Here is a 23,377-nt window from a genome sequence, read left to right as displayed (position 1 = left end):
ACCGAGATTGCAATGTAAACTCTTTGTTTCCCTTTTGTAACATTTTGGTCTCACCGGGATGAGCGAATCGGTCCCACCGAGTTTGCCTGACCAACTCTCTGGTTAGCTTATTACCAAAATCGGTCCCACCGAGTTTGTGTAATCGGTCACACCGAGATTATGTTATGCCCTAACCCTAACCATATCGGTCCTACCGAGTTGCATCTCAGTCCCACCGAAAATCCTAACGGTCACTAGGTTTGCTGAATCGGTCCGACCGAGTTTAACCATTCGGTCCCACCGAGTTTGGCAAATTGTGTGTAACGGTTAGATTTTGTGTGGAGGCTATATATACCCCTCCACCCACTCTTCATTCGTGGAGAGAGCCATCAGAACATACCTACACTTCCAATACACATTTTCTGAGAGAGAACCACCTACACTTGTGTTGAGGTCAAGATATTCCATTCCAACCATATGAGTCTTGATCTCTAGCCTTCCCCAAGTTGCTTTCCACTCAAATCTTCTTTCCACCAAATCCAAATCCTGTGAGAGAGAGTTGAGTGTTGGGGAGACTATCATTTGAAGCACAAGAGCAAGGAGTTCATCATCAACACACCATTTGTTACTTCTTGGAGAGTGGTGTCTCCTAGATTGGCTAGGTGTCACTTGGGAGCCTCCGACAAGATTGTGGAGTTGAACCAAGGAGTTTGTAAGGGCAAGGAGATCGCCTACTTCGTGAAGATCTACCGCTAGTGAGGCAAGTCCTTCGTGGGCGACGGCCGTGATGGAATAGACAAGGTTGCTTCTTCGTGGACCCTTCGTGGGTGGAGCCCTCCGTGGACTCGCGCAACCGTTACCCTCCGTGGGTTGAAGTCTCCATCAACGTGGATGTACGATAGCACCACCTATCGGAACCACAACAAAACATCTGTGTCTCCAATTGCGTTTGAATCCTCCAAACCCTTCCCTTTACATTCTTGCAAGTTGCATGCTTTACTTTCCGCTGCTCATATACTCTTTTGCATGCTTGCTTGAATTGTGTGGAGATTGCTTGACTTGTGCTAAGATAGCTAAAATCTGCCAAGAACTAAAATTGGGAAAAGGCTAGATTTTTATTTGGTCAAGTAGTCTAATCACCCCCCCTCTAGACATACTTTCGATCCTACAGTAGTCTGCTGGGATCGTGCAAAAGTGGTGGCGACAACACATTAGTGACTTTGATGTTAGTGCTACATGCACTCAGTCTTGAGTTTCGAGGTGAAAACCTAGGTTTTACCTGGCAATGGCGACGTTTTTTCCGTTGTTACCTTGTTGAAGGCATTGCTCGAATATCCTCGGATTGATTCTTCAGGGTGAAAACCTAGATTCTAGCCTTGACGGTTGGATTCAGTGATGGCGGTTACGTTAGCGTCGCTCCCTTCCTGAAGGCGTTGCTGTTGAAGAATTTTGTGGTCTGTGTGAAGTCATGAGATGGTTGGTGCGGATACGGTTTTTGCTATAGTTTGTCATCGTGGATTTGATCGCTTTGCCTTTTTTTCTCGCCTACATATAGCTTTGGTCATTATGACTTTGCTAGTTGTCGGTGTTTTTGTGTGTCGGTGTTGGCTGTGTGCATCCTAGTTATGTAGAGGCCGGGTGTGTGCTCATAGTGTTGTATCCTCTTGATGCTCATTTTGAGTTAATAAAATCCACCCTTTGTCGAAAAAGGAAAAACTATTTATATACCTAATTACAAACTTGTAGAGGAAGGGAGGAGGGAGGGAGGGAGGGATGCAGGAGGGAGGGAGGGAGGAGAGAGGGAGGATGCCGAGATGGCGGGAGATGGAGTGGGGAAGGAGGGAGGAGGGTGGCGTATGGAGGTGAGGCAGTTGGGGGGGGGGGGGGAGGGAGGGAGGGAGGAGGAGTTGGTGGGAGGAGGGAGAAGGGCCGTCGGAGAAAGGAGAGAGGGAGGAGGAGGTGGTGGTGGGAGGAGGGAGGAGGGCCGCCAGAGGGAGACCGGAGGAAGGAGGAGAGAGAGAGGATACCTTGGGGGCGACGGCAATGCGACGGTGGGGGAGGGCCGAACGTCGGTGGCGGCGAAACGTACGGGAGAGTGAGAATAGGAGTGGAGAGGGGAGAGTGAGGGGCGACTGGTTGGAGAAGATATGATGGGCTTAGCAGCAGCGCGCATTGGGATAAAGCGCTACCGCTAAACGCCATAGCAGTAGCGCCTTTTACCAGAGCAGCGCTACTGCTAACCCAGTAGCAATAGCGCCCTGTGGGAAAACGTGCTACTGCTAAGGCTAAGCATGCAAAAAAAATCAAAAATACATTGATCATCAATGATCTTTTTGTGTAGAATCTATATTGTCAATAGGAATCTTCCCCGGTTTAAGAATCGGCGAAGATTTCTATTGCGGCCGATCCTACACATAGAGTTCAATGAAGACCAAGTGATTGTGATGGTTTGAGAAGTAACGTATTTAAGGTGGTAAACACCCTGTTCGCGAAGCGAGGTGGGACTAAATTAGTTCCAACGAGTGGACTAAACTTAGCAGCAGCGAGGGTGGGCGAAAAGCACTGCTACTAAGTTCAATAGCAGTAGCGCTCTTAGAAAACAGGCGCCACTACTAAACCTACTCCGGCGACAACGTCGTGGCATTTGTAGTAGTAGCGCTCTTTTTTGCTAACACCCTACTACTACGTGGGTAGTAGCAGCGCTGTTTTTTTATGCGCGCTACTTCTAAATAGCAGTAGTGCCTTATTTTAATCCGCGCTGCTGATAAGATTCTGTGTATAAGGTTTTCCCTAGTAGTGAATGGCTACTATCTTGTGGATGACATCTATCCAAAGTGGCAAACATTTATGAAGCCGTTGAAAAAACTGGAAGGTAAAAAAAATCTTGATTTCCACAATGGCGACGGCTTTAGAAAAGATGTGCAGAGAGCTTTTGGAATTTTGCAAGTCCAATTTACTATTGTGAGAGAACCGGCTAGATTTCGGGATCAAAGATTCTTCGGTACATTATGTACGCCTGTGTGATCATGCATAATATGATCATTGAGAATGAGCGTGGGCAAGATTTAGACTATTCTCAGTATGAGCTCTTGGATCGTCCCGTGCGAGTGCGGCGGAGGGCTGCGAGGGTGGCCCGATTTATTACCTCCTATCATGCCATTCGACGTGCCGAAACGCATGATGATCTTCAAAAAGATCTAACGAGAAGTGGTGGGCATGTAATGGCTGACAAAACTAGTGATGTTCTATGTTTGATGTTGTATCGTTGAACTATTTGTTTGTTGTATTAGAAAAGAAACTATTTATTTGAGTTGTAATAAATTGAACTATTTATTATTGATTTATTTTTTATGTGTTTGATTTTTTGGCTCTATTTGAGTGTCCAAATGTTGTTTTTTGCTTGGCGCGAGCGTTATATATTACCGCGTCTGCTGGAGCTGCTTGCGCGCGCAATATTATGCAGCGGTTGCTGGAGACAGCGCTCTGCTGCGTGCAAAAAATTGCTATTTCGACACTGTAAAAGTTATCTTAGCGCGCCGCACGTTGCGCGCCTATTAGAGATGCTTTAACTAAAATAAATTTAGAAACAATTATTTTGAGAACAAGTATTTCTGGACGAAGTGAATATATCATTCACCGAAGCTATAGACGTCCTGGCGATGCTCCAAATGGTGCGATTTCCTCAGTGTGGACTTGGAATTTGCGGTTCCTCCACATATGATCGACGGTGAACCAAATTAGGACATATGATCAATGGCTGAACTCATACGGGGCATTTGCTAAAATGTCCCCGGAGAGTGCCTCGATCCGCCGTGTCCTTCACCCACAGGCCTTTGGGCAACGATAAACACAATGACAGAATACACGACAAACTGATTGGTTATATGTTCTCAACAACAATTTGGGCACCGAATTATCATGCAACACTCTCACCAAATGTCAAACGAAGAAAATAAAGTAGATTGGTACTTATGGGCAGTTTGGTTCGTGTCCACAGCGGGTGACGCCTGGCCTGGAGGCTGCCTGGAATTTCCTGCAGCATGTTTGGTTGATGTCCACGAAAAGAGGAAGTACGCCTGGCCTGGACAACGAAACGGCGTAGTTAGCCTGGTGGAAAACGAGGCAAGATGATTAGCCTGGTCCCAGGCGTCCTTTTTTGGATGCCTGGACATGCCTGGTGCAGCAGCATGGAAGTAATTGCATATATTAATTGATGTGGTGCTGAAAACGAGGCAAACAGGGAGCAAACAGCGACGGGAGAATCCACCAGGCCAGACTATGAACCAAACACTCCTTCCATATGCTAGCCTGACCAGGCAACTTTTTTTCAGATTCTCACGCCTGGCCAGGCAGCAAAATTTTCCAGGCGTGGAGTTCAGGACATGAACCAAGCTGCTCCTTAGTCCAAGTCTCCAAAAATTGACATGTCGCTCAGTTTATGAACAAGTACTTTCATATGTATCTCTTGATACCGAACACTTCAAAGTTCAAACATCACAATAGTGATGGCCCTGATCCAAGCCAGCTGAGAACAAAGCAAACCAGACAAGAGCTAGTGCAATGTTCATAGGGTAAAATTACTGTAGAGGGTAAATTAAACCGCGTCGGCACCGACCACCAAGAAGTAGGGGTGGGCATAAAAACCGATGAACCGAACACCGAACCGATGCCGAAACTGAAAAAACCGAATTTTCGGTTTTTACCATTGATACATGCAAATTCGCTTTTTAGTTCTAATAACCGAATAAAACTCGGTCAGTTTGGTGTTTACCTCGGTTAAACCGAATGAAACCGAAATATACGCCATACTCGTGGATTACAGCCGAACGACGGCCGCACACGCACATCACGTCACGCACGATTCCGGAATCCCCACGTCCCCGATGCTAAAAAGGCCTCTGACTCATTGAATTTTTTACTAAGTAGGCCTCGCATCGCCAAGGACCGAGCTAGCAGCCCACGTGCAAAAGGAGACGTGATTTTTGTAGGCCTCCTCGGCTGCATGCAAAGTCCAAAGCCCAAGATATACACGTACTTGTTTTTATAGTCTTCTTGATTAAAATCCCAAGCCAAAAGAACTCGATTGAACTTCCAAAATCTCAACCGGATTCTCCAGAATCCTAGTGCAATCCCAAAATTCCAAAATATCTGGTTTCTCTCACAATCTCTGGATTCTGGCAAGTCCCACCAAAGAAAACGTTTCGAAGTATAGTTGTACCCCTATTGTATTACGTATTTATGGTCAAAATGCCACCCCGCAGTCCAGCCCAGGACCCCGAAACGAGCGGACGCACCCGACCGCTCGCTCGTCTCCCAGTTCCCGCACCGCATCGGGGCAGCGGAGCTTCAAGCCGCCCCGCCCCCGCCGGCCAGGCCGCCCCCGCCCCCGCCGGCCAGCCTCCCTTGCCCGGTCCGCCCCGCCCTCCCCGCCCGGCAGTTCGCCCCGCCCCGCCAGCTTCGCGGCAGCGGCTAGGGTTGCCGCGCCGCCGCCGGCCAGGCCACGCCACCCCCGCCCCCGCCGGCCAGCTTCCCTCCTCAGCTCCTCCTCGCCCCTCAGTCCGCCCCGGCCCTCAGCCCCGTCCCTCAAAGTTCGACACTGACACTCACGGTGAGCCCTCCTTTTTGCATCTCTCTATTTCTTCATGCTTGAATAATGCTTGAATTGATGCTAGCTATTGTTGATAGATAAAATAGGTAGATGGATTGATGCTTGAGTTTGTTAGATGGATGGATTTGATTGATGCTTAAATTTTTTTGATGCTTGTTGATGTCAATGCTAATGTGATAATGTTGAATTATAATGTTAGATGGAGAAAGTAAAAGAACCTGGTATGCTCCAGAAGCTGCCAAGTTCCGGTATTAGATGCTTAAGTTTTATCAGAAATATGTTGAATTATAATGTTAGATGCTTAAGTTTGATATTAGAATGCGGTGGCTTATGATTACAGGCACATCCAGAAGCTGCCAAGTTCCGGTATGCTCCACTAGCGGAGAAGGAAAAAATGTCAGAGGTTTTTGATACAAATTGTGTCACAAATGAGCATGCGAGGGTGCCAACTCCCTCGTATCCATGATAGCAAGTTACGTGATCAACATTTTGAGATTATTCATATTTTTAGTTTATTGAATTATAATGTTAGATGCTTAAGTTTGATATTAGAATGCGGTGGCTTATGATTACAGGCACATCCAGAAGCTGCCAAGTTCCGGTATGCTCCACTAGCGGAGAAGGAAAAAATGTCAGAGGTTTTTGATACAAATTGTGTCACAAATGAGCATGCGAGGGTGCCAACTCCCTCGTATCCATGATAGCAAGTTACGTGATGAACATTTTGAGATTATTCATATTTTTAGTTTATGGACTTTCTGCAATGAAAAAAACTTTAAATCGATTGTAATATTTAGCACTTTTTATGACATTCTTAAATCACTTTCTTTACTGTTAGAAACAACAAAGTGTTAACATTTCATCAAACAAATTCTGTCTAAGGGTAGTACAGACAATTCAACACACAACAGCTTCTAGAATCTCAAACTACAATCTCTGAAAAGAACTCGACAACAGATTCTGGGAGAATTTTCCAGAATCCTGATTCTGTAGAATCTTGCCTGAAAAGAACTGGGCCTGGATAGGACATGCAACCATGCAATAGCCGTTCGGTGTAAACCGTGAACCGAACTGAATTTGTCGGTTAACCGAAAATTTGGTTTATTGTTTTATGCTACCATTTTCGGTTAGCATTTTTTAACCGAAATTACAAATAAACCGATTGGCATTAACCGAATTTTTGGTTTTAACCGAATGCCCAGGCCTACCAAGAAGCTTCATGAATGCAATTAAAAAAATTGCTTTCGGTGAACGGAAACTAAATACTCCAGCAACAATGCTCTCTTTTTAAAAAAAAAAAACTCTCTCAGGTGCAGGAATTTTTTTTTGAACACAGTACAGACGCAAGCGTTCATATAAAACGCGCATACACTCACCCATATGAACGCACACACGCACACCCTACCCCTATGAGCACCTCCGAGAGACTGAGCCGGCATATCATCTTGAGATTTTACGAAGTCACCGTAGGCGCCTCGTAGTCGACGGGAACGTCTCCTCCCACTGAAAGCGTATCGCCGGAATTCCTGAAATAAATCCAGGATAAATGCGAGCACCAGGATTTGAACCCTGGTGGTTAGGGATACCACTGTCCACCTAACCATCTCAACCAGAGGTTGGTTCGCAGGTGCAGGATTTTTTGGTTGTTCACTTACTGGCCATACTAAACCATCCTTGTCTTTCCTAGTTACTAGTCAATGTGTACGTGCAATGCACGTTAATTTGAAAGTATATTAAGTGCATGCGGATATTAAGTAGGATATTATTTGCGTGTTATTATGTGATTAGCATTATATTTGGCATGAAATTAACTGCACGCTAAACGTGTTGAGCGCTTGACATTGAAGCAGTCTAGGTCGTTGGATTGACATGATTTGATATACGAAATTAATTGGATCTGCCTCTTTGAGTCTTTTTATATTAATATAAATGATAAAGGTTGGAGTTGGTGATGAGTTCATTTGTGGTACCAACAATCTTTATCAACAAAAGATACACCCTTACCCACATGTAGGACTAGTAATCCTCCAAGATACATAAATAAGCAAAAATACTTCATCCGTCCGGAAATACTTGTCCACGAAATGAATATTAATACTTGTCTAAGAAATGGATAAAATATTCATTTCTTGGACAAGTATTTCCGAACGGAGGGAGTATACTTTTACTTACACGTGGGGACCTAAAACAAATAAGCAAGTGCACTATTACTTTCATATGAGACCAACACTTGTAGAAGCTGGCAGCCAGCTACGACCGACGGTGTTGAGGAGTTTTCTGCTAGTGAGGACTACCGAACATTCCTTTAATGTGCTCGTTTACTCATTTCAGTCTATATGTAGCTAGTTCACATTGAAATTTTCAAAACATCTTATACGTGAACCGGATAAAGTATGTGCGCCACTACGGTGTACTCATCAAGGAAAACAAAAATGTATGCACACGATTGAACGGATACATTTTGGGTAGGAAGAAAGGGTCATCTCTGCGTTCATTGACAACCAGTTCCTCCTCTTTTTTAGGCTAACAACCAGCTCCTCACACTTTTATGAGTCCTCCTCCTTGGCACTCGTTGCACCGGCCGGGTAACGCAACCGGCCCTCATACCAGAGAAATCGTGGGCCGGCCAACGCAGTGGCTCTCACGCGCGGGTGAGCGAGTGGGTGCTCACGCGAGAGAGGGTTCGTTGTTGACCACTGACTGCTAACCATTGGCCATGGGTTATTGACCGTTGATTTTGACAGTTTTTTTGTGAATTTTTTTAAAAAGGAAATCCCATAACAATGTACACGAATTTGAAAAGAAGTTAACGAATTAGAAAAAAATGTTCACAGATTAAAAAAATGTGAAATTTGAAAAAAGTAAGTGTATTGAAAACAAGTTCACAAATTTGAAAAATGTTTTTGGACTTTTAAAAAAGGCTCAGGAGTTTGAAAAAAATTAATGGAATTAAAAAAATCTCATGAACTAGAAAAGTTCATGAATTTGGAAGAGTTCACGAATTTGGGGAAAAAAGAATTTTTAAAAATTTCATGAATTTAAGAAAAAAATAATGAATTTGAAAAAGTTCACGATTTTTTTAAAAAATATTCACGAATTTTTAAAAAAGGTCAGGAATCTGGGAAAAATCCACGAAAAACAAAAGCAAAATAGTAATACCAAAGTGATAAAAAACCGGACAGAAACGAAACAGGAAAAAGAACCGGCCAGAAAAAAAATACGATTCGGGCCCTTTTGTCCGCAGCGATTCTGTCTTGGGTCGCCTTCTGGGCCTGGAATTCACGGGCCATCATTCGGTTCCGTCTAGTGGACTTAGGCCGACGTCCAGGAGTGGCCCGTGTCATAACAGTCTCCTCGCTCGGCCCGCAATCCCCTCCTCCCCTCACCTCCCCTCCCAGCCCCTGCCCGAACCTGCGCCGCGCCGCCCAACCTCCCGCACCAACACCGGCCATCCTCACCGCCTCCGGCCGCCATCTCTCCACTCCATAAAAAACAGAAGAAACGACATAAACCCCGGGCGCCAGAGCGGAGTTGGCTTCCGAGCAAAACTGCGAACCGTGCAGTGGAGTTGAGGATTCTGGGGAGCGGAGGGCCGCCGAGCGGGCCCTAAAACCCTAACCCCTCCGGATCCACGCCGCGCCGGTCCATGGAGGTGGACCCGTCGCCGTCTCCGTCCCCGCCGCCAATGTCGACGCCGGGCTACTTCGACCCGGAGTCCTCCCGCCTCCGGGAGGAGTACCGCCGCTACAGGTGAGAGATGCGCGCCCCTCTTCCTCGTTTTTGTTTATGAATGGTTCCTCTTCCGCTTCTCGAGCTCGAATGCTGGCGTTGGCTAGCCCGGGTGGTTCGGTAGAGCAGTCGAGGCGAGCGTGGTGGCGCGCCACCAATCGAGTGGCGAAATGGAGTCAGAGTGAGTGGGGAAATCGATAGAGTTCAGTCGTTGACGCTCAGATGTTCGGTACAAATGGTTTATTCTTCGCTGAATCAGGCCATATGCTACTCACTGCTCATCCCACCCTGGCAGCATTTTTAGAATATCCGCTGCGATTGGATAATCGCGGCGTGTTAGTCATTTTCTCAAGTATTTTAGCAGCCCTGTCGTGATGCGGTCATATGATTGGATGGATTTGTGGAGCGTGCCTGGGTAAGGCTCGGTTATTTGGTGGCCGGAACACACCAGACAAGCAGACAACCCTATTGGTGGGTTGATATTGCAATATTGGCAATGCACACTAAGTGTTTAGTATTTGTGACCACATGGAACACCCACCTCGGTGCTTGCAAGTGCTCGATGTCCGAGCAGGTTGTATTCTAGTAAAGATCTGTGCAATTCAGTGCCAGTACCTAGTGTAGCAAAAACATTCTTGGAAGGGTTAATGTAGCCTACTTTTGTGAAATGTGAGAACATGCCACTTCAGTATTTCTACTGGGACTAGTTGCTGCCCTAGCTGATTTTGTTGTTTTCCCTTGTGGTTTACTCAGAAAGAGACTATCTTCTTCAAATGACTCCCCAATGCTGGGGACCTCAGTCTCCAGATTCTCAGAAGCAAGGGCGTTGCGTGATGGAAGCAGCATACCTAGGCGGCCCAATGCTGGTCTACTACTTGAAGAAGTCAAGCAGGAGGCTGCTGATTATTCCGACATTGATGGCTTGAATGGACCGAAACTGCTGGATGGTGGTTCAGGTAGGAAGGTGGCAAGATCAGCATTGAATCTGGTCAAGCTGGAGGACGATATGCCACGAGAAGGAGAAACAACTTTTACAACGTTTGCATCCCTTCTTGATTCAGCGATACAAGGTCAGTTTGGCAATGCCATATGGGCAGTGATGCTTATAATCTAGCATGCTCTGCCGTTGCTGAAAGTTCTTAATTTGAATATTGTATTTACACATTGTAGTTATTATTATTATCAGCCGTTGTTTGTATATGATCCATGTCATCGCGTTCCCTTTTGTTTTGTTTAATTTTCTCTAACCAATAAGTTAGTGAAAAAGGCTTCCCACAAACTAAGCTGCACAAATCTTCAAGTAGCAGTGAATAGTGAAGTAAAAGATGCTTGAGTCATGCTCTCAACTTTAGGGAAATGTGCCTTTTTCTTCTTTTTTTCCCGAGAGCAGAGGACTTGGCGCACACATATCTATTACCAAAACCACGACAAGAATTATGGAACGGAGGGAGTACTAGATTAATAGCATGGAGAAACCTGTACTTTTGTTTGCTTACCAGAAATCTGTGAACACATATTATCTAGCTATATCCTTGCGGTTATTTGTGTTTACTGATGTGTTCTTCTGTTGCAGGATTGATGCCCTTCCCAGACGTGATTTTACAATTTGAGAGGACATGTAGAAACGCTTCAGAGTCACTAAGGTTTTATATTGCCTTACACTAGTAATAATGCTCCATTGTATGACTTTGTATGATTGGCATATTCTACTGCTGACCAATTCTTGGATGCAACTCTTTGCCACATTACACTTTACTGATATACACTACAATCATTATTTTTTCATCATGTGAAGATGAATAATTATTATGCTCCAAGTACTTTATTTTCCAAGGTAATAGATGCCTGTGCTGTAGCTTGTGGATGCTAATGTGGGAATGCTTTTTAATTTTCAGGTATGCCACCACAGGAAAGGTTCGGATGGTGGAGGATAAACTTATGCAGCAAAAATCACAGCTATTACTGGATGAAGCTGCTTCTTGGTCACTTCTTTGGTACCTCTATGGGAAAGGTAATAACTTTTATGATAAGTCAGTTGAAGTAGCAGTGGCTTATAAATCAACGTTCTTCTAAGTAAACTGTTTGCTACACCGTGCATGAAATTCCATGTGCTACATTGCAGCAAATGAAGAGCTTCCTGAAGGACTATTCATGGTAAGCTACATTTCTAATTGTGAATGTCTTAAAAGTCTTTTCCTTCTGTTCATGTGCTTGTATCTGTGAATTTATCTAAAGGATATTTTTTATGTTGTTGACAGTCACCAACTACATCCCATCAGGAGGCTTGCCGCTATGTTGCAACAGATCTTACAGCACAATTGTGTCTGCGGATTGTACTTTGGCTTGAAGGACTTGCTTCTGAAAGTCTTGATTTGGAGAGAAAGGTAAGATAACCATGCTATGTTTTTTACTAAGACTTTAGTCTTTTCTATTTCCTGTTTGATACGTGGGAGCCCTGTGGTGGAACATGATTGATTGAATGGAACAACTCGCCTTAGGTAATATAGATTCTCGAAGTTCCATCAATAAAAGAATTAGCAAAGTAAGCATATACATCTCTCCACGATATGTTAACTTAAATATTTGAGTTGAAAGGTATTAAGCTACAATGTACTCCCTCTGAACAAGAATATAGAAGGAACAATGATCAACACGGTACTAGAATTGTCTAAATTACCCCTAATTAATATTTGTCAATACATTCAATGCAACTGCTCTCTGTTCCATCACCTAATAACACCAGCAGCATCAAATAAACTGTGAAAGGAAATGCATGCATGCATGTGAAATGTCACTCTGCCTCCAGGCGCTGCATTTGGGGCACTGAAATCAGAATGCAGGCAGCCAGAGCAGGGGCAGTAAGTGCATACAAGCGTCATTCCGACTTTTTCATGCAAACAAACATTAATGGCATGCAACCGGTGCATAACAGAGGAAAATTGAAGAAAAGTATATGGAAGAAAGTGTGGGCCTTGTAATTGTGGACAAAAGCCAAATGGAAGACGCTTAATAAAACTGGATGGAGGCAGTAAATCTCATGTGTACATCGCTCTTTCATAAAGATCTATCCTGATCATCTAAATTTCAGTAGTTATTTTTCTTCCTTGAATGACCTTGCTTTTGTTTTGATCACACAATGAGCTATGGAGTAACAGAGTATTTAACTTGCTATTCATGAGCAAATTGATGATAGAGGTACACACATTTCTTGTGGTGTTATATTTCTGTTCTGTAGGTGAGAGGATCTCATGTTGGTTCATATCTACCAAGTTCTGGCGTTTGGCATCGTACACAGAGGTACCTAAAGAGAAGGAATAATGATTCTAATATAGTGAAGCATGTGGATTTTGATGCTCCAACTCGTGAAGTAGCCCAACTTCTTCCTGATGACAAGGTAGGCTATTTGGTATCTATTTCGAATACAGTGTAAAGATCCTTTCATAAAGCTGCTAATAATTTATTATGATATTTAAAATGCTGCAAGTATGCATTATAATTGGTTCTACTTGACCTTTCCAGAATATTTTTGATACTCTTTAATGTGAGATAGGCCATCTTTCACCTCATAATCTCACTTTAAGAGGATGCCTTGGATAACTGTCTAGTACTTAACCTTCAAATTTAATTATTTACTATGTTAAAGCAGTAATTACTGGACTAACAGCACTACAAAGAAGACAAATCTCTTTCAGTTGTTAAAGATCTCTTCTCATTAATCATCTCTGGTGAAGTAACTAGAATTCGCCTCTAGTAAAATCAGAACTCACCTTTCCTTTATGTGTAAGCAGAAGCAAGACGAATTGCTTTTAGAAGATATCTGGACTCTCTTAAGAGCTGGAAGATTAGAAGAGGCATGTGAATTGTGCCGATCTGCTGGACAGGTTGGTCAGCTTGTATAGGCATATGTATTTCTTATGATGTATGATGCTAACGCCTCCAGTATATTCAGTCATGGAGAGCTGCCACTCTTTGCCCCTTTGGTGGCATAGATCTGTTTCCTTCCCTGGAGGCCATGCTCAAGAATGGAAATTCTAGAACACTACAAGCAATTGAACTGGAAAGTGGTATTGGACGGCAGTGGCGTCTTTGGAAATGGGCATCCTATTGTGCTTCAGAGGTAAACTCCCGTGCTGTACTCATGTTGTTGAACTATGCTGCTTTGCGCTTTGCTGTTATATTAATGTGGTTCTGTAAATGTTACAATGGTTTTGTCTTCAAAATAGTTATGTGTGTATATGTTGCCAATACTTAATACTTTGTTAAACTCAACTCTAAATTAATAATACTATTGCAGAAAATTGCTGAACACGATGGTGGCCAGTATGAGATGGCTGTATATGCTTTACAGTGCAGTAACTTGAAGCGTACCTTGCCAATCTGTACTGACTGGGAGGTATGTATATTATTCAATTCATTTCTAAGCCTGCCTTTCTAATCTGATCCAATGTTATTCACTCTGATGCTGGTTTCTTACCTCCATGTGATGCATCTTTTTCCTTCCATCTCTTAGTCAGCTTGCTGGGCAATGGCTAAATCCTGGCTAGATGTTAAAGTGGATATAGAATTATCTCAATATCAAACCAGCAGACCAGAAGAGAAAGAGTTTGATGATGATATGAATGGAACCCAGCTTGGCCCAGAAAATTGGCCATATCATGTTCTTGATCAGCAACCTCGTGATATAGCTGCACTTCTGCAGAAACTCCACTCAAGGTACTGCTGTACTAACATTGTTTAGTACTTCCACACACTATTTGCCTGCTTATTATTCACTTGCAATGCAGTGACCTTGTTCATGAAACTGTTTCTCGAGCATGTCGGGAGCAGCATCGACAAATTGAGGTAAGATACATTTCCAAGAGTGAAGAATGTGGAATTTCTCTACTAAGTTCATTTAATGTTTTCTAGTATAGCTGGATAGTTTACTTGGAGTAAATTGCAGAAAACCACCAGTTTGAGGGCTAGGTTAGCAGAAATCACTACGTTACAGTTTCTTGGCAAAAAACACCAACTCTCCCGTAAACAATTTGCAAATACCACTGATCGGCAGATTGGACACCGATAAGTGGATTTATGACAGGTGGGGCCCGTTTTTTGCCGACGTGGCGCTGTCGGCTGGTCGGACAGCCGTTAGACGCCGTTAGACGGCGCTCTCGCACGTGAACTTAAGTGATTCACTCCTCTGTCTCTCACTCTCACTCTCACTTTGCTCTCGCACGCTCTCGCTCTCGCTCTGTTCTCAACCTGGAGTGAAAGTGACGACAGCAGCGAGCACACTAGGCAGTACATCAGCTCTGATTCTGACGACGGCAGAATGCAGCGAGCACACTTATCATCATCATCTATTTCTTCCATTCCTTCAATCCCTAGCCCAGGGTCCCTCACATAATACATATAATCTCTAAAACCATACCCTTCTGTCTCCATCAGTGCTACCAAATTGTAATATGTGATGTCTGACATCATCATACTCCTTTCAATATTATCTCTATCATGAAAATGCATCCTCAATTCCCAAACCTCATCTTCAAGACTGCAAATAATAATACAATAGTGCACTATAAGTACTTAAGGGAAACTGAAGCAAGCTAGTGCAGACCAGAGCAGAACATCATTTGAGTGCAACAATTCATATCCTTTTATTTACAGAAACCCTAGTTGTAAGCATCTAATTAAAGAACTATATCATTCTAATTACAGAACTATAACACACACAAACCCTAGAACTACATTAACCCTAACCCTAGCAACAGAAGGGGAATGTGATTGGGGAGGGGATTGGGACTGGGATCTCACTAGACGCCGCCGAAAGCTGAAGCAATGTGCTGGCTTCCAAGTGGATTTGCCTTCACCGCCGCGGCAAAAGATCTGGCCGCCCTGAATTCCACCGAGTACTGCGGGTCCTCCTCCTCCTCTTCTTCTGTCGTCGCCTTCGTAGGGTTTGAGCTCCCGCACATCTCGCCAGTGGATGGCTGGGCGCCGCTGCCAGCATCTCTCGACTTCGCCGGACTCATGGCTGCGATGGGGGGCGGGGACGGTGCGCCGCACGACCGGGAACAGGGGAGAAGAAGGGGGAAACGGGGGAAGAAGACGGGGGAAACGGGGGATAAGAGGAAACAGAACGAACGGCGCCGTCTAACGGCGTCTAACGGCTGTCGGACCAGCTGACAGCGCCACGTCGGCAAAAACCGGGCAGTAATTTACAGTTGCTGTACAATTTGCCAGTTTGATGACTAGTTTAGACATGTTTTCTGATTTTGTAGATGATTAATCTGAAAACCAAGTATTTAAACATTATCTTAGTTAACGTTCTACTAAATCTGTATTTTGCAAAAAAATTGTGACTCAATCAAACATTCTGGTGACTCATGCTATTAACTGGAATAAACACAAATACTTGAACCACTTTCCATGTAAATGGAGTTCTCCAATAGCTGTACAATTGAATTTATGATCGTTCACTTGCCTAACCATTTCATGTTTACTCATTTGGTAGATGAATCTCATGAGTGGAAATTTAGCTCATCTTCTTGACCTTCTATGGTCATGGTTGTCTTCCATCGAAGAGGGTCAAAACGTCTTGAGGTACCTGCCTTTTATGATTTTAGTTTAGATAACCCCAATATTTAATTTTGCTTTATTATTTAACTTTTGAGTAACTTCTTGGTCCAATTAGGTCCCGTGATGATTCCGACATGATACGTTTTGGGGCACATATTGTTCTTGTTTTAAGATACCTTCTCAGCAATGAAATGGAAGACGAGTTTGAGGAAAAGCTGGTTACTGTCGGTGATCTCATCATCAACATGTACGTATTGTTTACTAATCTTTGTGTGGCTTTGAGCCTTTTTAGCCTTTTGGAGCAATGTCATGTTAAAATGGCATCTGTTTGGTTAAAAAAAAGGTCTTTCTGGTGGCGGTTAATATAATTTTATTAATAGTATTCAGTTGCATAAGTAGTTTTCTTTCTTTTTGTTGGGTCAAGGGCTTACTCCATTATTTCTACTGTTCTCTTAACTAAAGGTTAAGCTTGGTCATTGATCTTCAGATGAATCTTTTATTCCTATTTTGTCCATATTATGTTGGTACATTGCCTGTTTCTTAATCTTCACAGCAGGAAAAACTAATGATTAATTCCAGGTACGTGAGATACTTGTTTTCAGAGGGGCAGGAAGAGTTGGTTGGAGTATATGCCTCTCAGCTTGAACGTGATGTTTGCATTGATTTGTTTGTGGACATGATGGAACTAAGGTTAAATAGCAGGTATTACTTCATGTGATTATACCTTTTTATGTTTTTGCAATCCGGGAATTGTTACATATATTAGTATTCTGTAATCTTTTGTGACATATTAGTGCATGATGTACCTGTCATTTGCTGTTCATGTTTGTTCTAATATTTACCAGTAGATTTTAGTTTGTGAGCTATGTGTCTTCGGTGCAGCTCCCTTTAGCCTTAGATTTATGACAATTCCATAGAAAGTATAATAGGCACAATACTTGCATGTTCAACTGCTTATGTTTACCCATAAAAATTGTGCTGGGAATGTTGTTGTTCTTTCACACTGAAATGTTCTCAAATGTGTTATTGCTGATGGTTTATTTTGCTTCCAAGACTTCAATTGGCTGGCATCACACCTTTTTTTTTCCTGCAACAGCTTGCATACCATGTACAAGCTTTTCCTCTCTGCTGTGGAGTATCTGCCATTCTCATCTGGAGATGCATCCAAGGCTTGTTTTGAAGAGATAATTGAGAGGTTCGGTGATTGTGGGGATACATATAACAATGGAATATACCAAATTTCACATATTTAACTTATCTTTATTTGTGGACATGTTCTGACAAGATTTTAATTTAGTGCAGAGTTCTTTCAAGGTCTCGAGAAACAAAACCCCATCAGTACAGTGAAGATTTTTCTGATGTTGTGGAACAGCATCACCTGCAAGCACTTCAGAAGGCAATGATCATTCAGTGGCTTTGCTTCACACCACCATCCTCAATTCCAGGCTTTGAGATGATCACAGGGAAACTTCTGATACGGGCATTGATGCATAGGTAACTATATCTAATTTGTTCTTGTGCCAGAGAAAACTTTGCTAGTCATACATGCAGCCCTCCTGCATGGTCTTGGAAACATTTATTCTCTTATTGCATTGCGTCTGTATGTTTGTTGCTGAAATATATCTGTAAACAGTACTCATTTATTTTTCTCACTTTGTGAGAGTGGAACTTATTTTTGGTTGATGAAACATGATATTTATCCTCCTTTATACTTCGTAGCATTGCAACTTACCATCAATTTCTTTTTCATCAGCAACACACTATTCAGAGAGTTTTCCTTAATATCAATGAGGAGAGTCCCTGAACTACCAGTAGGACCACATAAGTTGCTTGCCATCCTTGCCGAACCATTGAAACAAAAGGAAAATTTATTTTCGCTGGAAGATCAAGAGGTGTCTGATAACTTAGAAGAGTTTGAAGATTGGGTAAGATCTCATTTCCTGTCCTAATGTATTGTGCTTCTTCTCTTGATGCTTCCAGTACTGGTATTTCCACTTTAGAGTTTAGTCAGTACCTTGGTATTCTTGACAAAGTAATTGCTCTTGTGGTGAGACAGCACGAATATTACTCCCTGGATGCAACATACCGGGGTTGGCTTAGATGCGAGATGGAGAATTCTTCTGTTCCCCCTGAAATGCTTTCGGCAGAAGAAAAGGATCAAGCTGTTGCTGCAGCAACACAAACACTGGAGTTAGCATTCTTGTTATTAGAAAGTAAGTAGTAAACTTTCATCGAAACACAAACCTCTTTTCTCGAAAACAAATAAATGTTTATATCAATATGGCCCTTTAGCCTACAAATATGCTTTTTAAACCGCCAAACATGTGAAAGTATACGGTGGTGAACTTGTTGCCATTATTTTATATTTTCTGGTTTTCTGTAATCAGGGGAAGAGAGACCATGGTTAAATGCTGTCGAGACAAGCTCATTTCAGTCATCAGAGCTTGTTTTCCTTGAGTTGCATGCAACGGCAATACTCTGTCTACCTTCTGGGGAATGCATGATACCAGATGCAACATCATGCACGGCTCTGACTAGTGCACTTTATTCAACTGTCAGCGAAGAGGATATGCTGCATCGTCAGCTGAAGGTTGAGTCCATCTCTCTTCTCCTGAAGGCCATATGGATATTATGCTTCAAGATATAATATGAAGTGTTGTACATTACAGACCATGCCTTGGTGTTTATTAAGGATTATTAAAGCTTACACTTCAATTTCTTACATTTCAATTTCTAGTTATTGTTTGTCACGGTTGCTTCTGCAACTTCTGACTGTGTAATTCATGGACAGGTGGAAGTTAAGGTCTCGTCTAAAGATCCTTGCTGTATTGAAGTTGCGCTCCGTTGCTTAGCAACAGAAGGTGATGGGTTTGGGCTTCATGAAGCCAATGATGGAGGTCTTCTTGCTGCAATTATGGCCGCTGGCTTTAAAGGTATCTAAAATTTAGAACAATAGTATGCTTCAGTTTTTCTTGAATGCAAATAATATTTTGTGCAATAGTTATATCGATAATTTATTTTTGTAGGTGAACTCAATCGGTTTCAACCTGGAGTTTCAATGGAAATTTCACGACTTGATGCTTGGTATTCTGATTGTAATGGTTCGGTTGAAAGTACTGCTGCTTATATCATTCGAGGGCTTTGCCGAAGATGCTGCCTGCCGGAAACAATTCTACGCTCCATGCAGGTGATCTTGTAAACAGATTCTACAAGTATCTGCCTGCTACATTGAATATAGGCGAAATGGTTGCTGTTTTGCTGTTTCAGTACATATGGTATATTAATATCAGATGCTAATATTTTGTAGGCATCCATCTCCCTTTCCGAAGCTGGCGATTCTCTAGATCGTTGTGATAAACTCATCGAGTTAGTTGCTTCATCAGATTCTGGGATGATGCACTTGTTCAGCCAGCAGCAGTTACAGGTTACTTAACGTTCTTTAGTTTGTTCATCTAATTACTGCAGCGCAGAGCTTTCCTAATATCAGCAAATGTCTTAAATTTCTTACTCAGGAGTTCCTGATTTTTGAGAGGGAGTGCTTCATATGTAAAATGGAGCTTGAGGAAGAGCAGAGGCCTGCTGATGGCTAAGCCACTCATGTTTAAATTATCAGGTGTGTCACCTGAAAGTAACTCGGGTGTTTCTGATATATTTTTTTGTATATCTGGCACTGTGAAACAGTTTTTTTTAATCTGATCAGTCACAACTTCACAATACCACATATTCTGCCTGCTGCTTTACATTACCCTATCTGATGCTTAGCACTGCGGCTTTACTGCTTTGTAATTGTTTGCTCTCAGCTGATGGCATCAGCAGACGCAAATGAACTCACTTTAGTTGGATTATTATATCATACGGTTTAGTTGGATTATTATATCATACGGTTTTGGTAAATCTAATAGAAGAGGAGGCAGTTGCAAGTCTTCTTGAAGGATACATCAAGTCACCAACATGGAAATCCTCTGCACTTCTTAGCTGCCCTGATCACATCTTCGCTACAGATTTGATACACATTGCATACAATTGCATGGGCAAAGAAAAATGTGTAATCTAACTTTCTCCAAACCACTCAGGTGCCGCAGTTTATTGAAGCCTGAATCTCTTCCAAGGTCTTGCCTTTTGTCACTGGCATGTTCTTACAATGAACAGAATAGCCATGGCGCAAACGAAGGCGAAGAACTTCTTCCTGTAAGATTTGAAGGCGAAGGAGAAGAATGTTGCTGCAAGATTTGCATTAACAGACAAATGTCCCTGGATGATTCATGTAAGAAATCATAGGCGTCCAATCTGATTGACCATGTCAATGTAACTTCCAATTTCTCAGATTATATGGTGTTGTAGAAATCTTGAGCGATGTGAATTGAGCGTAGCTCAGATGGTCAGGTTTCTTGTGCTGGAAGTGCTGGAACCTGTCTGACAGTCTACCTGCGTTCAAGTCACTGTGTTCTGTCAAGTTGAGTGGTGAGTGTAGCTCAGATGTTTAGGATGGGTGGTGAGTGTATGCGCGTGTGTGAGCGTCACTGTGTTCTGCCAAGTTGCTTAAGCAAAACAAAGCGTACCAATATGCTGGTGAGTGCGACGATTAGGAACCATTCTTTCCCATAAACGGTGCTTTTATTAATTTAGAATATAGCATCAGGTAGATACAAATCATGATAAACAACACCTACATAGTTACTCCCTCCGTTCCAAATTACTCGTGGCAGAAATGGATGTATCTAGAACTAAAATACATTTACATACATCCATACCTGTGACAAGTAATTCGAAACGGGGAGTAGGATGCACAGTCAAACACAAACATGATAAACAACACCTGCATAGTTATGATGCACACAGCCAGACACAAATAGTCTGAAAGAAGATAAGAAGTTAACACATCAGCACCAGTAGAGTCAAATATGATCGTCACTATACCTACGTTGAAGGAGGTGATGAGCCGAGAGGTACAGTGGCCCAGTCGTTCTTGAAGTTTGACTGTTCAGCCTTTAGTAATGTAATGAATTGCTCCCTGCCAGCTCGAATCGATCAGCGGCTTTCCCTATCATTGCGGATGTGAAGTCTACACTCCGGAAGTTTGATGCACGGCATATTAGGAAAGTGAGCAGAAAATGCGACGTTCTGGCCTATGAATTGGCGGCTTTAGCAAAGGTCTAATGATGATGTAGTGATTGGTCTTGGGGTTCCTGATCGGCTCCATGCGCAGGTCAATTCCAACCGACCGACGCAAATGGATCCTGTTTTGATTCGTTTTTTATTTGTTTGGGTTGGTTGTATAGGCAGTGTCTACCCTCTTCCGTGTTTTCTCTGCCAGGTCTGTCCAGCCGTTTTTTCTTTCTTCAATTTTTCACATTTTACATTCTACTCGTATGAATACAAATACAAAATCGCATAGTTTTTACATCACAATAAATAGGTTGCAACCAAATAAAAATCTCATCATTTACAACCAAATGAATTTGTAATTGTCACAAATACATAGAAAGAAAAAGGGCTGATGCATCTATTGGCTGCCTAGGTGAGTTCACATATGCTCAACCAAATCATTTGAAGTTGAACGTGAGTTGTTCAATCATGCATTTCTTGATAAAATTAGCTAGGTGAACTCTCCAAACGTTGCCGGTCCAGGCTCAAGTTCACATTTTTGCCTTAAAAATCAAACCCTTGGTCGAAGATATTGTCATCACGCTCATTCTCTACGTTCATGTTGTGCATGAGCACACAAGCAGCCATCACCTCCCACATCTTTCGCTGGCTCCATGTTCTAGCAGGGTGCCGAACAATAGCCCATCGAGATTGGAGCACACCGAAAGCACATTCCATATCCTTCCTAGCACTCTCTTGTGCTTGGGCAAACCTAGCCCTCTTCTCTCCTATTGGTTTGGAGATTGTCTTCACAAGAGTTGACCATTGAAGATAGATACCATCTGCTAGATGGTATCCCTTGTACTTTCAAAAAAAGGTGGTATCCCTTGTTGTAGTGGTGGCTATTGACCTCAAAGTTGAACTTTCGAGAGTTGCCTTCTGCAAGCCGTGCGAATACCAGAGACCGCTGAAGCACGTTGATGTCATTGTGAGAACCCGCTATGCCGAAAAAAGTGTCAAATCCAGAGATCTTGTGATGCCACAACTCCAAGTATGACCGTACAACCTTTAACATGCCCCTTATATTGCACCTGCCAAACAAATGGACAGTTCTTTCACTTAGAGGGCGATACAATCTATGCTACCAAGCATTCCCGAAAAGCCTCTTGATTCGATGATCGCCAACAACTTGGTTGTAACTGCATCATTTGGTTCACTCAAGTACTTCGGGCCAACACACTACAATCATAGCTTTGTATAACTTGTACAATGATGCAAGGCATGTGGACTCACTCATGTGGAAATACTCATCAACAAGGTCATCGAAAAATTTGCATGCAAGCATCCGAATAGTTGCAGTACATTTCTGATAAAAGGATAAGCCAACCCTACCAAGGGAATCATCCTCTCATCCAAAATAATAATCATACTCCACCACTCTCTCCTGAACACATGTCTCGCCATCCGAAAGCGGCGTCAGAAAAGCTTGGCATTGAAAGAGTGGGGATGTGCACCGGAAATAATCGCTATAGAGTAGTCAATGATCGCTCTCTCTGTTATGATTCAACGCCGGAGCATGGTCCGGGATCGACCCCCTAAACATTAGCTGCATCCTAGAAATGTGCTCATTGACGACCATAGTAGCAACCACAAAATCCTCACCGTCCGATGAATATATGATGTTATTGTAAAAGAACTCATCTGATCTATCGACCAAGATATCTTGTGGGCAAAAGGGCGAACACCTTGCGGGTGGCAACGAAGGAGGCCATGGCTGAGTCACGGCCGGTGAAGTCCGCGCACCCCGACAATGACCGTGGAGGCGAGAGCAGTACCGTCAACCCTTGGAAGGCGTGCCTTCTTGTGCTCCGATGGTGGCGAGTAGCGGCCACAGACGCTAGGAAGAGTTGGCCTCAGTGGTTGGGGTGGCAGTGGGGATGTTGGTGAACGCAATGGAGAAGTTGGTGGAAGCGACGGCGGTGCCTGGGTGGGGTCGTCGCGGCTGGGATTGGGTACCGGCGGTGAGGGTGGTGAGGCCGGCGTGTAGAGTATGGAGGAGGATGGGAAAAGAATGGCCGAAGTGCCATCGACGGGTTGGCCGGGGGGAGGACAAAAGAGGGCGTCATGCTCGTCCACGTCGTGTCCACACGGATGCAAAACCAACTTAAATTTGGATCGAAAATGGGTCACGGCGGACAGAAAACGGACACCTGTCTGTTTGATTCAGTGCGTTGGGTCGCATTTTTTTGTCAGCGTGAATCCAAACAAACATGAACAGACGAAATGAATCGCGGTGTTGGAGTTGGCCTAACGAGCGGGCTTTTCCCTGAGCAATATATATCAAAAAATTAAAATAATTGTGAGGGCACTGCTTCAATCACCACGCACGCCGGCGCGGCTGGCTTTTCAACTCCA

The 23,377-nt window shown here is 43.2% G+C and overlaps 1 protein-coding gene across 1 annotated transcript; it reads left to right on the top strand.

Annotated features, from left to right (window-relative positions):
* Positions 1-8,963: 8,963 nt before the first annotated feature.
* LOC125544816 (nuclear pore complex protein NUP107-like) lies at positions 8,964-20,441 on the top strand. Its single transcript, XM_048708583.1, has 25 exons — positions 8,964-9,337; positions 10,070-10,386; positions 10,890-10,959; positions 11,212-11,327; positions 11,439-11,470; positions 11,575-11,700; positions 12,552-12,710; positions 13,105-13,197; positions 13,266-13,433; positions 13,611-13,709; positions 13,827-14,029; positions 14,101-14,158; positions 15,813-15,901; positions 15,993-16,124; positions 16,457-16,579; positions 16,974-17,072; positions 17,180-17,371; positions 17,631-17,802; positions 17,934-18,090; positions 18,265-18,467; positions 18,669-18,810; positions 18,904-19,064; positions 19,185-19,301; positions 19,390-19,490; positions 19,951-20,441. The coding sequence occupies exons 1-24, from the start codon at positions 9,234-9,236 to the stop codon at positions 19,465-19,467; spliced, it is 3,210 nt and encodes a 1,069-aa protein (XP_048564540.1). The 5' UTR covers positions 8,964-9,233; the 3' UTR covers positions 19,468-19,490; positions 19,951-20,441.
* The last annotated feature ends 2,936 nt before the right edge of the window (positions 20,442-23,377 follow it).

Source organism: Triticum urartu, chromosome 1 (genome assembly GCF_003073215.2).
Source record: "Triticum urartu cultivar G1812 chromosome 1, Tu2.1, whole genome shotgun sequence".
In the NCBI taxonomy this organism is placed as follows: domain Eukaryota; kingdom Viridiplantae; phylum Streptophyta; class Magnoliopsida; order Poales; family Poaceae; genus Triticum; species Triticum urartu.
This window is presented reverse-complemented; position numbering and strand designations above follow the sequence as displayed.